The sequence below is a fragment of the Portunus trituberculatus genome, unplaced genomic scaffold (genome assembly GCF_017591435.1).
Source record: "Portunus trituberculatus isolate SZX2019 unplaced genomic scaffold, ASM1759143v1 PGA_scaffold_202__28_contigs__length_962959, whole genome shotgun sequence".
Lineage (NCBI taxonomy): Eukaryota > Metazoa > Arthropoda > Malacostraca > Decapoda > Portunidae > Portunus > Portunus trituberculatus.
Genome location: NW_025541370.1, coordinates 395,922 through 409,931, shown reverse-complemented (window position 1 = coordinate 409,931; position 14,010 = coordinate 395,922). Strand labels below are relative to the sequence as shown.

Here is a 14,010-nt window from a genome sequence, read left to right as displayed (position 1 = left end):
ATCCAATCTCGCCGGCTCGTCGTTTCCTTATTATCCTATTTTTGCTCTTCCCAAATTCCATTGTGCTACATTTGTTAATGTTGAATTCCATCTCCCATCTTTTCCTCCATTCCCATAGTCTATCTAAGTCCTGCTGTAGAGTTCCACCATCATCGTGCGAGCCAACTTTCTTCAAAAGTTTTGTGTCGTCTGCAAAGAAAGTCGTGTAGCTTTAATTTGTGTATGGGTGACTTTTGACGTGCTGGAACGCATTCCTTACTATTACATGTTGTAATGGGTTCGGTATACGGTAATTTTGATTTACGCTAAGGTTTTCAGGAATGCATATGTACCGTATAACGAGGACTTACTGTATATTGTTATGATATTGTATTGATTTCAGCTTCAATATGGCCTGTGAAGGAAAAGGTATGTCATCTATTTTGTGTATAGAATGCTTATTGTTAAGTCCTCGTTTGTTAGTGTGTGGTGCATGAATACTTTTTCAAGCTAACAATTAGTGGTATGTTGTATCTATGGTGGTGTTTGCTTGATTTAGGTTGAACCAATACTAAAGTGTGCTTATTGTGTTGTAGTACAGTTTTGTGCATGAGAAGTGAATGTTATTACCTTTAAGTTTTCCTATTACACTTGTATTGCTTTGCTTGACATTGTTTTTGCTTTGCCTCACTGATTATATTCATATCCTTGACCAAATATACTTTATTGCCAGTCTAACTGGTTTTCATGAATTGAAACATGTTTGTTTGCATTGATGTAGGATACCTAGCTATGTGTTAAAATGCTTAATGTATATTTGACTTGCTTGTGTGATGTCTCTGCTTTCCATACATAGTCTTTAGTGATATTTTGGGTGTAGCTAGGGCTTACAAACACGTGGGTATTCCCACAAAACCACCCCACCTGCTTCTAGGTGCTTAAACATGCATCTTTTATTTTGTAACTTTGAATGGTGATATGCTTATTGTGTTAGTTTGAACGCTGATATATAATGCTAATAATGTCTGAGGTCTGTGGTAATGGTGTATGCTCTGTTGTGGCATCTTGCATAGTACTTGATGTGATCAACTATGTAGCTTTTGTCTGCATGTACACCAATTGACTTTTCTCTATATATACCTTACTTCTTTTGCTTGTTACATTTATTGTGTATGCTTAAAAAAACTGAAATTCACTCAACATGCTGCATGTGTTCCATTTATAATCATTAGTGACTCAAGTATTTTCTGTTCTGTGAAAGTAAGCCCTCCTACACGTCATTCCTACCCATTATCCTGATAATTACTCAAATGTCAATTTTTCACTGCTTAACGTTTTCACTTTTTTCAAAGTAATCCCTTTGGAAGAGAATTAAGGGTTAAGACACATATCAAACTAAGTTGGGCCTCCCACCTTGTTATTATTTTGTGAGAGCCCTTTGTTTGTTTGTGTGTGTTGCCTTTATCATGTAAGACACAGTTTCCCTTACAGTTTTGATCATCATTAGGATTGAGAGACTAGAGTACCCTGACTTATAGTTTTGTCTTCAACATTTTTAGAACAATGATAACAATTATGATGAGACACAGCATGATTAATACATTGAAGTATTCATTATTGTTTAAATATCATATTTAGATACTAAACATGAAATAAAAACACAAATGAACCATTGTTTTTCTGCTACCTTTATTATAAGTGTTGACTCAACACACTACAAAAAGGTACATACACACATACTGTGTATGTACCTTTGGGCATGTGTATATTAGATAGTTTGACTTCTTTACTGATGTTATAAGCCTTTGTATGAAGTGAACATTTTCTTGACTTGGAACAATAAGCGATTCTTTCTATAGTGAAAATAGGATCTCATATACTATTATATGCAGCTAAGAATTTATTATTCCCTCCTAGTGTTGGTGGTTATTTTTTGTGATAGTATTTGTTAAATATCTAGTATATACATGCCTACAGTGACCTCTAATAGCAGAAAGAAGAGTTGATAGGAGTAGGGGTACCTAATTAAGCAGAGTTGGAAGTCAATACATGTGGTGAGCGTGTCATCAGATCACCCTGAATACGATATGAAATACCACAACCAGGCAGTGGTAGCACTGAGACGAGTTTGAAAGCACGCGGTTTGAGACTTGTTTGCTTACGGTTATAGGTGGCGTTGGTGTGAAATAAGGTAACTGGCAACCAGTAATGTACGCAGTTTAACCAGTACTCTCAATCCTTCACCACTATTCTGTCCATCTGTGCAATGCAAGAGTTAACCAGTACTATCAATCCTTCACCACTATTCTGTCCATCTCTCTAATGTAAGAGTTAACCAGTACTCTCAATCCTTCACCACTATTCTATCCACCTCTAATGCAAGAGTTAACCAGTACTCTCAATCCTTCACCACTATTCTGTCCATCTCTCCAATGCAAGGGTTAACCAGTACTCTCAATCCTTCACCACTATTCTGTCCACCTCTTCAATGCAAGAGTTAACCAGTACTCTCAATCCTTCACCACTATTCTGTCCACCTCTCTAATGCAAGAGTTAACCAGTACTCTCAATCCTTCACCACTATTCTGTCCACCTCTCTAATGCAAGAGTTAACCAGTACTCTCAATCCTTCACCACTATTCTGTCCACCTCTCTAATGCAAGAGTTAACCAGTACTCTCAATCCTTCACCACTATTCTGTCCACCTCTCCAATGCAAGAGTTAACCAGTACTCTCAATCCTTCACCACTATTCTGTCCACCTCCCTAATGGAAGAGTTAACCAGTACTCTCAATCCTTCACCACTATTCTGTCCACCTCTCTAATGGAAGAGTTAACCAGTACTCTCAATCCTTCACCACTATTCTATCCACCTCTGTAATGCAAGAGTTAAGAAACAAGATTGATGAATTACATGGACTTGTAAGGTGGGATTGGTCCTTTAGAGAATCTTCTTTGATATGCTTAACAGAGACTTGGCTCCAAGAAGATAAAGATCCCAACTCTGCCTTTACTTTAGATGGTTTTACATTAATGCGAGGTTACAGGACTGTTGATTCAGGTAAGTCGAGCGGAGGTGGCGTTTGTGGTTCTATCAATAGCAAATGGTGTAGTGATGTTTCCATGTACGAGACATGCTGCAATGGTAATATTGTGTATATAGTACTATCTCTGAGGCCTTTTTATCTACCTCGAGAATTTAACAAAATATATGTTATTGTAGTACCGTATACATCCCTCCGAGTTCTGATGCAAAGGAGGCTGAGAATATTCACACCACACTATCACCACACACACCACTGTCGCCACACATCATACACCACACTGCTCTCTTCCACTCTATCAGTACACACACCACACACATTTTGTATTGTTTTTATTTATTTATTTATTTGTGTTGCTTTTTATTAGTTTTGAATGTCGATAATTTGTCAAAGCAATGTTTAGAAGCAAGAAATAGGGCAAATAGGATCCTGGGTTTTATAAATAGAAAATGTTAGTTACAAAAGTAAGGAAGTGGTGCGTAGCTTATATAATTCCTATGTTAGGCCCCATTTAGAGTATTGCATACAGGCCTGGTCACCCCATTATAGGCAGGATATCAACATGTTAGAAGCAGTTCAGAGAAGAGCAACTAGGATGATACCAGCATTAAAGTGGCTGGAGTATAGAGATAGATTAAAGGAATTAAACATGTTTTCATTTGAGAGGAGATGTATAAGAGGGGATATGATAGAGTTATTTAAAATGTTCTCAGATACAAACTACATAGATGTGAGATCTTTCTTTACCTTAGAGGAGGGAAGTAGGACTAGAAATCATGGCAGGAAGATTAGAAAGCAAGGCTGCAGGTTAGATATAAGAAAATATTTCTTTAGTCATAGGGTGGTAGACTTCTGGAATGCATTGCCAGAGAGGGTTGTAAATAGCACTAGTTTGACAATGTTTAAAAAACAGATTAGATAAGTAATTCAATTTATTAGATTTATAGTTATGTATAGCGCTGCATGATAGTTTTTATAAGAAATTTACTATAGTTAAACAAGACATGATCCCCATGTATGGGGATCACAGATTGTAGAGGAATTCGCTGCAGGACTTAGCCCTGTTAATGGGCCAAATATTTAGAATTAGTATATAATGTATTGTGTACTTGTAAGTGTATCTTTAAGTACTGATGACGAGGTCGCTGTGCGACTGATACAGGATAACCTAGATGGGCCCTGGTGGCCCTTTGTTTTAATATTATTTATGTTATCTCACACGGTTTATCATGTTTTTTTTAATGATTGTGTTATTTTTGTTGTTTCGTATTTTTTTTTTTTTTTTTGTATTTTTTGTGTATTTTGTTATTAGGTTTATATATTTTATATCTTCAAATAGATTAAAACCATAAAACATTGAGTATTCCACACATAATTCCCAGATAACTTTGAAATAGTGAGAATTTAGCACAAGCAAGGACATAGTATTGGAATTGATTGTATTGTGAATGGTGAGTTTGGTAATGTCGACATTTTGAAGCTCCCAATGGCTCCTCGTATCCTTAAATAAAGTCAAACCCTAATAACAGTGAATATTCCACACCAAATTCCGTGTTAATTTTGAAAGAGTGAGAAGTGAACACATACAAGGAGGTAGTATTGGAATTTGTAGCGGGCAAGGAGAAGAGAGTGAATTCCCTTAGAAAGCCACAGGTTTAGATGGCGTCGGTACTTCCCGTCAAGACACACGGTTGACCTCACTGGAGTGCCGTTATATTTGCAGCCTGTATAGAGGTGACAGTGCCGTGACAGAGGTGGTGGAGGTTATTAATGCACCAAGGAACAGGTGTGTAAGGTGTGGCAGTGGTGTTGATAAGGGATTAGTGTGTAAGGAGGAAAGAAGTGTGATGGGCCGAGTGCACGTCTGCTCCATGTCAACAAACTTATGGTGACGGCCGTGTGGTGGTGTTTGGTGTTGCTTATACACCCCATAAACACACTCAACATGCCCATATACACCCACACACACAAAGTGAAGTGATGACATTCCCGACAGCACCAGCGGCGAGACAAGAGAGCAATGCAACTCTTCACCACGACTCTCCACAACGCCTCACCATCATTTATTTCAGCTATTTCTAAGGCCACTCTCTTATTTGTAGGTTTTCTTTGCATAGGAGAGTGAAAACAGTGCCCAAATGTTGAAAAGGTGATGGATATAAGGAGCAGTTGTCAGTATTACCAGCTATTATTTGCTTCTTTGACTCACCGTAAGCCAAACATGTGTTAGAATGGAACCACTACTCTAGCATTGCATGTTTCCTGGCCAACTTTTCTAGATGGGGCTTCATTTGGTTGTGGTGAGATAATAAATGTAACATAAGGATTATGGAGCCCGCGGATGTTGCGTGCCCGGCCCCGCCCGCCCGCCCCAACCCAGCCCCGAGCACCACCCTGTCCCCCGTGGCAACCTGCGGGTTCCAATACTTTTTGATATATTCTCTAAAAATAATATTACGCTTTCATGGTGTGTTTTATGGTTTGTCTAAACATTTCGTTGTGTTTGAAGTGTGTTCCGCGCCTGTGTTCGGTAAATATGTGGCGTTTAGTGGTGTTTTATAGCTTAAATAGGAGCTGCCATAACCGTCCAAATTTTCCATCTGTGAATTTCAACTCTTTTATTTCGAGGTGTAACTGGGCCTTTATAGTATATAGAAATTGCCTGTGCTTTTTTAGGCGTGAAATAATTCCATTGAGTGAAATATGTGGACTTTAAAGTGGTGTTTTGTCCCGTTTAACGTAAGTTTTATTTTTCAATTTTATTTGTTTACGTTTTGTTTGACGGTCAAACTCGTTGTAGAATGCCTTAAAAGAAAGCTCAGACTCTGTACAATGTGTTAAAATACTCGCCAAGTGAAAATAGCTGGACTTTACAAGAGTTTTTAATGAGTTTAGAGTTTAATGGTTTTGTTTTACATTAATGCTCTTTCACTCGTTCACTTCTGGTTCTAGGTCAGTGTTGGATGCCTGAGAAGAGAGTTTATATTGTCTAATATTTTCGAAAGAAATATAAAGTGGAAATGGCTGGACGTTTTGGCAGCGTTATAAGTGGAAATGTTTATATACTCTTTATATACTTAATTTAGACATTTTTTTAAAACTAGTTAAGCAGGAGATGTTTTGATGGTTTGGATATTAATTAAAGTTTCTAATAAGTCATAAAAAAGTAAGCATTCGGCCTTGGCTTCGTTTTTTCTTTAAGTCATTTTTAAAATTATATACGTAATTCAGCCGATTCGCCACTATTCCCGCGCTCTTGATGACGTCACAGCCAAGGTGGTGACTCATGGCCCAGGCTGGCGTCCCTCCCTCCCTACCGCCCAGTTCGTCGATATTTTGCCTAATATCTAGTGATTTCTACGTGTTTTCATGTGTTTCTTGGCTCAGGTGTGTAGATATTAGTAGCAGAAGGAAGAAGAGAAGAGAAATAAATGAGGATGAGGAGGAAGGAAGGATAAAGGGAGGAATAAGTGTAGGAGCAGGCAAGCTACAATAGGTACTCTCCCTCCACTTCCTCAATATTTTGCCTAATATCTCGTGTTTTCTAAGTGTTTTGATGTGTTTCTAGGCTCAGGCGTGTAGATGGAAGCAGTAGAAGAAAGAAAAAAAGGAAGAGGACGAAGAAGAAAGGAAAAATGGAAGTGGAAGAGGAGGAGGAGCCAAGCCACAATATTTAGGTAAGTCCCCTTTTTAATGTTACCGTTCTTTATAACGCATTTTTGTGTTTTTGGGTTATACCTGAAGTATTTTGAGTATGTTTGGTAGTGTTGCAGGGTGTTTTCAGTGTGTGTTGGATGTTTTTAGGTATATTTTACATATCTTGAGTGTGGTGTAGAGGGGTATTTGAATGTATGGGTGTGTTCTGAGTGCGGTTAGGAGAATTTCGAGGTGTTGTATGGTGTTTTAGATTAGTTTTAAGGGTTTGAAGTGGTCTGTGCGATTGTGTGGAGTGTGTGGGGATGATTTTGGTGTAGTTAGATGTTTCTAGTTGAGTTATGGGTTTATTTGTTAATATTTTGAAGTGTTGCATAGTGTTTTGAGTGTGTTTTGGGTTAATGTCCTCACTTACTTTTGCTAGTCTTGTATAATTTCATGGTATGATGGACGCAGCTGAGGTGGGCCTCCGCTGTGGCCAGGCAGTTCAGCCTTGCCGTCAACCCTCCATGTGATGAGTGAGTTGCCGGTTGAGCTGGAGTGTCCTGGTATTGTAGACAACCATCTGTGTAACCTTTTTGTGAAGAGGTCCGGTGTGACCCCTGGCAGGTTCGTGATGGTGTTCGGCACAGCGTTGAAGAGGTGAGCACCATTGTGTGAGAAGCAGTTGTGCATGCAAGTCTTTATTTTATGAGCCGTTGCTTCACATAGCACAACCGCCCTCTTCTTGGATGTGGTCAAGTTGTATAGGCAGGATATCAACATGTTAGAAGCAGTTCAGAGAAGAGCAACTAGGATGATACCAGCATTAAAGTGGCTGGAGTATAGAGATAGATTAAAGGAATTAAACATGTTTTCATTTGAGAGGAGATGTATAAGAGGGGATATGATAGAGTTATTTAAAATGTTCTCAGATACAAACTACATAGATGTGAGATCTTTCTTTACCTTAGAGGAGGGAAATAGGACTAGAAATCATGGCAGGAAGATTAGAAAGCAAGGCTGCAGGTTAGATATAAGAAAATATTTCTTTAGTCGTAGACTTCTGGAATGCGTTGCCAGAGACGGTTGTAAATAGCACTAGTTTGACAATGTTTAAAAACAGATTAGATAAGCACTTAAATTTATTAGATTTATAATTATGTATAGCGCTGCATGATAGTTTTTATAAGAAATTTACTATAGTTAAACAAGACATGATCCCCATGTATGGGGACCACAAATTGTAGAGGATTTCGCTGCAGGACTTAGCCCTGTTAATGGGCCAAATATTTAAAATTAGTATATAATGTATTGTGTACTTGTAAGTGTATCTTTAAGTACTGATGACGAGGTCACTGTGCGACTGATACAGGATAACCTAGATGGGCCCTGGTGGCCCTTTGTTTTAATATTATTTATGTTATGTTATGCCCACATTTGGTACAAGGCCCTCCAGGATCTTGGGATTTTGAGCATTTTAAAGTGGTTTGGGTGTGTTTTGTGGTGTATATTCTGATTGTGATTTGTAAAGCGCAGGGCAGGCATGTTTTTTGGGGGTGATTGAAATATTAGTGTTAGTGAAACAGGAGTCTTTTAGAAATACAACTTAGGCGACCACTGTTTTTCAAAGTCCACAGTTAGGAGGAAGTTTGTTCTTAAGAGTGTTTCTGCTTTTGATTTGATAGATATCATGTTAATCTGTCAATAGATCATCAAACATCCCTTCAAAACTGGAGGGGTTTGGGTGTGTTTTGGGGTTTTTGGGGTGTTTGGGGTGAAAGAGTGTGTTTTTGTGGGGTTTGGGTGTGTTTTTGGGTGTTTGAGTGTTTTGGGGATTTGGGGATATTTGGGTGTGTGATTAGGGATGTTTTTTGGGGTGTTTTGAGTGTGCTTTGGTTGTGTTTAGGATGTGTTTGGATGTGTTTGGGTGATGTTTGGATGTGTGTCTCATCTGCATGTTCAAACACTAGCAGGTGGTGTGACTTCATTTTATTTTTTCTTACTTTTCAACAATGGTGGTGGTGGTGGTGGTGGTGGTGGTGGTGGTGGTGATGGTTGTGGTGATAGTGGTGGTGGTGATGGTGGTGGTGGTGGTGGTGGTGGTGGTGGTGGTGGTGGTGGTGGTGGTGGTGGTGGTGGTGGTGGTGGTGGGTGGTGGTGGTGGTGGTGGTGGTGGTGGTGGTGGTGGTGGTGGTGGTGGTGGTGGTGGTGGTGGTGGTGGTGGTGGTGGTGGTGGTGGTGGTGGTGGTGGTGGTGGTGGTGGTGGTGGTGGTGGTGGTGGTGGTGGTGGTGGTGGTGGTGGTGGTGGTGGTGGTGGTGGTGGTGGTGGTGGTGGTGGTGGTGGTGGTGTGGTGGTGGTGGTGGTGGTGGTGGTGGTGGTGGTGGTGGTGGTGGTGGTGGTGGTGGTGGTGGTGGTGGTGGTGGTGGTGGTGGTGGTGGTGGTGGTGGTGGTGGTGGTGGTGGTGGTAGGTGGTGGTGGTGGTAGTGGTGGTGGTGGTGGTGGTGGTGGTGGTGGTGGTGGTGGTGGTGGTGGTGGTGGTGGTGGTGGTGGTGGTGGTGGTGGTGGTGGTGGTGGTGGTGGTGGTGGTGGTGGTGGTGGGGTGATGGTGGAAATGGGTGATGGTGGAGTTGGATCAGTGAAAATGGGTGAATGGAAAAGAGTAGTGGTAGTGGAAATGGATCAGCAGAAATGGGTGAAAGTGGAAATGGGTGATGGTGAAAATGGGTGGTGTTGGAAACCAGTGATGGTGGAAATAGACAAAATTAATTTTTTTTAATTTGAAAGTCAACTTTTTTAATTTGAAGTTCAGGTTTTTTCATTTGAAAGTTAAAAGGTGTACACTTATCCAATTTTTCTTTGAACTCTGCACACTCATTGGTGACACCACTTCTTCACCCAAACTGTTCCACGTCTCAACACATCTTTGCGGGAAACTCTATTTTTTAACATCTCTCAGACATCTTCCCTTCCTCAGCTTTTTACTATGCGATCTTGTTGTTTGAATGTCATATTCTTCTCTCAGTCTAACCTAACCTTGTCATTTTATTGATTGATTTATTTATTTTTCCCTAACCTAATCTAATCTAACCTAACCAAACATTTGCAGGTCCGCAGAAAACAACACGCCGATTTATTTGAAGTCAAGGACGGAGATTAAAACGGCCTTGAAAAACACCACACCTGTTTTGTCCACCGCCATCACCACCTTTTCCCAGATCAAGGAAGTGTATTACAGACTCACACATAAGGAAGAGGTGTGAGTGAGTGTGTTTGGATACATTTGGGTGTGTTTTGTGTCTGTTTGGGTGTGTTTTGAGGTGTTTTGAGTGTGTTTGGTGTGTTTTAGGGTTCTTGGGAGCATTTGGGGTGTGTTTTGGATGTGTTTTGAGTGTGTTTAGATGTGTTTTGGTATGTTTGGATATATTCAGGTGTGTTTGAGTGTGTTTCATGTGTTTTGGTATGTTTGGGTATATTGAGGTGTGTTTGGGTGTGTTTTGAGTGTTTGGGTGTTTTGTGTTTGGTATGTTTGGGTAGATTGGGTGTATTTGGGTGTGTTTGAGTCTGTTTGGGTGTGTTTTGAGTGTGTTTGTGTATATTCAGATGTGTTTGGATGTGTTTTGAGTGTGTTTGGGTGTGTATGAGTGTGTTTGGGTGTGGTTTGAGCGTGTTTCATGTGTTTTGGTATGTTTGGGTATATTGAGGTGTGTTTGGGTGTGTATGAGTGAGTTTGGTTGCGTTTTGAGTGTGTTTAGATGTGTTTTGATATGTTTAGCTATATTGAGGTATGTTTGGGTGTGTATAAGTGAGTTTGGGTGTGTTTTGAGTGTGTTTAGATGTGTTTTGGTATGTTTGGGTATATTGAGGTGTGTTTGAATGTGTTTGGGTGTGCACTACCATCTATACAAGACTTATATTATAAAGACAGTATATAAATATCACTGATATGTTACATGAAACAAACAGCTCTCAAACATTTTACTTGAGTGGGAAAGGAGTGCTAGAACAAGCAAGGAGAGAATGTATGGACAGAGGGAGGTGGAGGCTCTTCTGCCGTAGCCACCCGTTATGGGACACTCCTGCAGAGAGTGAGGCATAAGAGAATAGAATAGATAAATAGATTCAAACAAATTGAACTACTATACTTACTGATAATGGTATCCTGCAACTTCAAGATGGCAAAAACTGTGTTTCTCTCCTTTGCCACAGCAGTTGTATTGCACAGCCAAGGAGTTTGTCACAGCATACCTAAGAATGCACTTCATTGTGTCTTGCAGGTTAGCACCCCTATCACACAAAAATGTGCAATCTGAAATGGAAAAGAAAAATCTTATACCTAATCTGACACACACAATCATTCACAAATAATCACCACTCCAATGCTTACCATAAACTAATTTGAAGTAATATCCCACTCAATTGAAAACTCAAGAAAACTGCTTGTTCAGCTTTATATTCACCCTTGCATTGGATTTGGTAAGTTGAGGTTGTTATTTAAGCCTCATTATCACTGCAATAAAGTACTAAGCATTAACCTGAACCACGTGACTCCTATACTGATCTCCGTTAATAATGAAATACTAGCTTTGATAAGCACACCACACTAACTCCCTCCTTCTCCTCTTTACAGGTGAGTACCTGTATCACAGGTCACACCGTGGGACTGACACCGCTGGAGCAACCCTTCGGAATAAAGTCTAGTACAAATTACGGTTTGCTAGGCATTAGGTGTTAGGCATAGGGCGATAGGCAGCATGGCTAACCATTCTCTTCCAGGTACATGTTAATTATCTAGTCTTCTCCAGTAATGCCCTGGTTAGCGCACCGTGGCGGCAATCCTAGAGCCTCAGTTTTATTTATTTTTTGGGTGTGTGGTTTGATATGGTATTTTTTGTTGTTCCAGGGTTGCGTGGTAGGTGCGTTCACTGGTCTGGGCTGTGTTGGTGCGTGTTCTGAAGAGATGACCGCAGAAACGCTGGCTGCTGATGACTACAGCCGCACAGAGGTAGTGTACTGTACAAGCTGGATGGAAGTATGCAAACCTCGCAATGAAGATGGAAAAGTTGAGGAAATGGTTCTTCTATCTTGACTTTTGCCTAAAATAAGCATCTTGTGTGTGTGTGTGTGTGTGTGTGTGTGTGTGTGTGTGTGTGTGTATTTACCTAGTTCTAGTTTTACAGAGCCTGGGATTTATGCTTGTGTGGCCCGTCTCCATATCTACACTTATCCAATCTTACTTTAAAAGTATGCACACTCGTTGCAGACACTACTTCATTTAAACTGTTCCACGTCTCAATACATCTTTGCGGGAAACTATATATTTTTACATCTCTCAGACGTGTGTGTGTGTGTGTGTAGGTAAGATTATTATTATTTTTTACAGGTCTAATTAATACTTATTTCTTACAGGTCAAACTAATATCTCTCCTTTTCTCTGGCAGGACAAACTAATCTTTCTCAGTTTTTTAAACATATAGTGTTATTCATGCGTTTTGCCTGTTTTTCATTGTTTTGGTGCGTGAAAAAATCTGAAAACACTTTTTTCCCTCTTTCTTTGGTTTCTTTATATTGCCTTGTTTTCATCAATTTTATCGTTCTAAGGTATAAAAATGTGAAATGACGAATATAAAAAATTTTCAATCGATATAGTCTTTTTCCATAAAACACCTTGAAAACACATAAATAAGACGTTTCAACAAATATAGTGTTTTGCCTGCATTTCTGAGTTTTGGTGCATAAAATGCTGGAAAACACCTAAATAACCCATTGTTGACATATATCAGTTCGTTAAGCAAATAGTGTTATTCATGCGTTTTGCCTGCTTTTCTATGTTTTGGTGCAAAAAAAAAAACTGAAAACTACTAAAATAATAGTTTTTTGTTCCTCTTTCTTTTGTTTCTCTATATTGCCTTGTTTTCATCAAGTTCATCGTTCTGAGGCATAAAATGTAAAATGGCTTGAATGTACAATTTTTTTTTTTTTTTTTTTTTTTTTTTTTTTTATACCTTAAAACACATAAATAAGACATTATAAGAAATATAGTGTTTTCCTGCATTTCTGAGTTTTGGTGCATGAAATGCTTGAAAACACCAAAATAACCCGTTTTTGACATAAACATCGACGAGTCATGGAAGGAGGTGTCCAAGTCGGCAATGAATGGATGTTGGCGTAATTTGTGGCCTGAGTGCGTGGAACGTAAACAGGAAGTCCCTGTCGATGTTACAGCAGTAAAAAGACATCGTTCATATCTCCCATAAGGCAGGCTTCAATGAGGTGGACGAGAATGACGTACAAGAACTGCTGGACAGTCATTCTGAGCTCTCCAACGACGACCTCATGGAGTTGGAGAAACAAAATACTTTGGAGGAAATGGAGGAGGACAAGGAGCCTGAAAGAACCCTCTCCGTCAAGATTTTCGAGGAGATTTTAATCATATTAACCAGGCCATACATCTTCTCCAGGAGAATGACCCCAACCCAAACCGAAGTAATGGCGTGACTAATGCTATAGAAAATGACATGAAAGTGTATAAAGAACTATTTGAGGCAAAGAAAAGGATGGCAAAACAGACAGTCATCTCATCTTTCTTCAAACCACTCACCTCAAGCAACCCCATCCACATCCCAAGCAACCCCATCTACCGATCAAGCAACTCCATCCACCTCCCAAGCTACCCCATCCACCTCAAAAGCAATCCCATCTACTTCCATAGGAGTCATCTCGTCGTACTTCAAAGTTCGTCCTGCTACCTCGAAAAAAACTCCACCCACTTCCAAAACAACTCCATCCACCTCCAAAACAACTCCACCCACATCCAATCTATCCTTCACATCCACCGTAACCTTGAGTGACGATGAGAGAGCCTGATGACCCCCACTGGAAAACGTATTCTCTCAAGAATTTGAAGGGTTTGAAGCAGCTGACCGAGTTTGGGTCGGGTGTGGGCATGATGAGATTTAATCCTCCAAGGCCCTGTGTTCTCGGGGCACAAAACAACACACTACGCATATCACATCCACTCCTCAAGGTAAGTACTACCAATTCTAAAGGTGTAAATAACAACTAACAACATAGAAAGTGTCGTTTATTTACGCATCGCGAAATACATGTATGTAGTTGATAATTTCAAATCCTCGTATATCAGTTCCTTAAACAAATATTGTTTAATCATGCGTTTTGCCTGCATTTCTGTGTTTTGGTGAAAAAAAAGCTGAAAACTACTAAACTAACAAGTTTTTCATACTTTTTCTTTGGTTGTATCTATATTGGCTTTTCATGAATTTTATCATTTAGAAGCATAACAATGTAAAATGACTTTAATATTCAAAACTCTCAATCGATAGTTTTTTTTTT

The 14,010-nt window shown here is 39.6% G+C and overlaps 2 protein-coding genes across 9 annotated transcripts in view; one reads left to right on the top strand and one right to left on the bottom strand.

Annotated features, from left to right (window-relative positions):
- The window catches only part of LOC123500298, a 99,098-nt gene that overhangs the window by 62,750 nt on the left and 22,338 nt on the right, over positions 1 to 14,010 (bottom strand). The window lies entirely within an intron of this gene.
- On the top strand, positions 6,639 to 11,746 carry LOC123500320. Of its 8 annotated transcripts, XR_006673257.1 has the most exons (5): positions 6,639 to 6,700; positions 7,102 to 7,319; positions 9,767 to 9,916; positions 11,288 to 11,352; positions 11,561 to 11,746. XR_006673257.1 is itself a non-coding variant. In XM_045249027.1 (4 exons), exons 2-4 carry the CDS (start codon positions 7,192 to 7,194, stop codon positions 11,744 to 11,746), a joined length of 462 nt encoding a protein of 153 aa, XP_045104962.1. In that variant the 5' UTR covers positions 6,639 to 6,700; positions 7,102 to 7,191. The 8 variants fall into 8 exon arrangements, 2 of the variants coding, with proteins under 2 accessions (XP_045104962.1, XP_045104963.1); XR_006673256.1 differs by lacking the exon at positions 11,288 to 11,352 and having other exon boundaries at positions 9,767 to 9,944; XR_006673254.1 differs by lacking the exon at positions 11,288 to 11,352 and having other exon boundaries at positions 7,102 to 7,195; positions 9,767 to 9,920; positions 11,561 to 11,740.

Bases quoted from the DNA above. Each gene is read 5' to 3' on its own strand.
- LOC123500320 (XM_045249027.1), top strand. From the start codon at position 7,192: ATGAGTGAGTTGCCGGTTGAGCTGGAGTGTCCTGGTATTGTAGACAAC. The intron at 7,320-9,766 runs GTGAGCACCATT...AAACATTTGCAG, and splicing joins TTCGGCACAGCGTTGAAGAG to GTCCGCAGAAAACAACACGC. The intron at 9,915-11,560 runs GTGTGAGTGAGT...TTGTTGTTCCAG, and splicing joins GACTCACACATAAGGAAGAG to GGTTGCGTGGTAGGTGCGTT.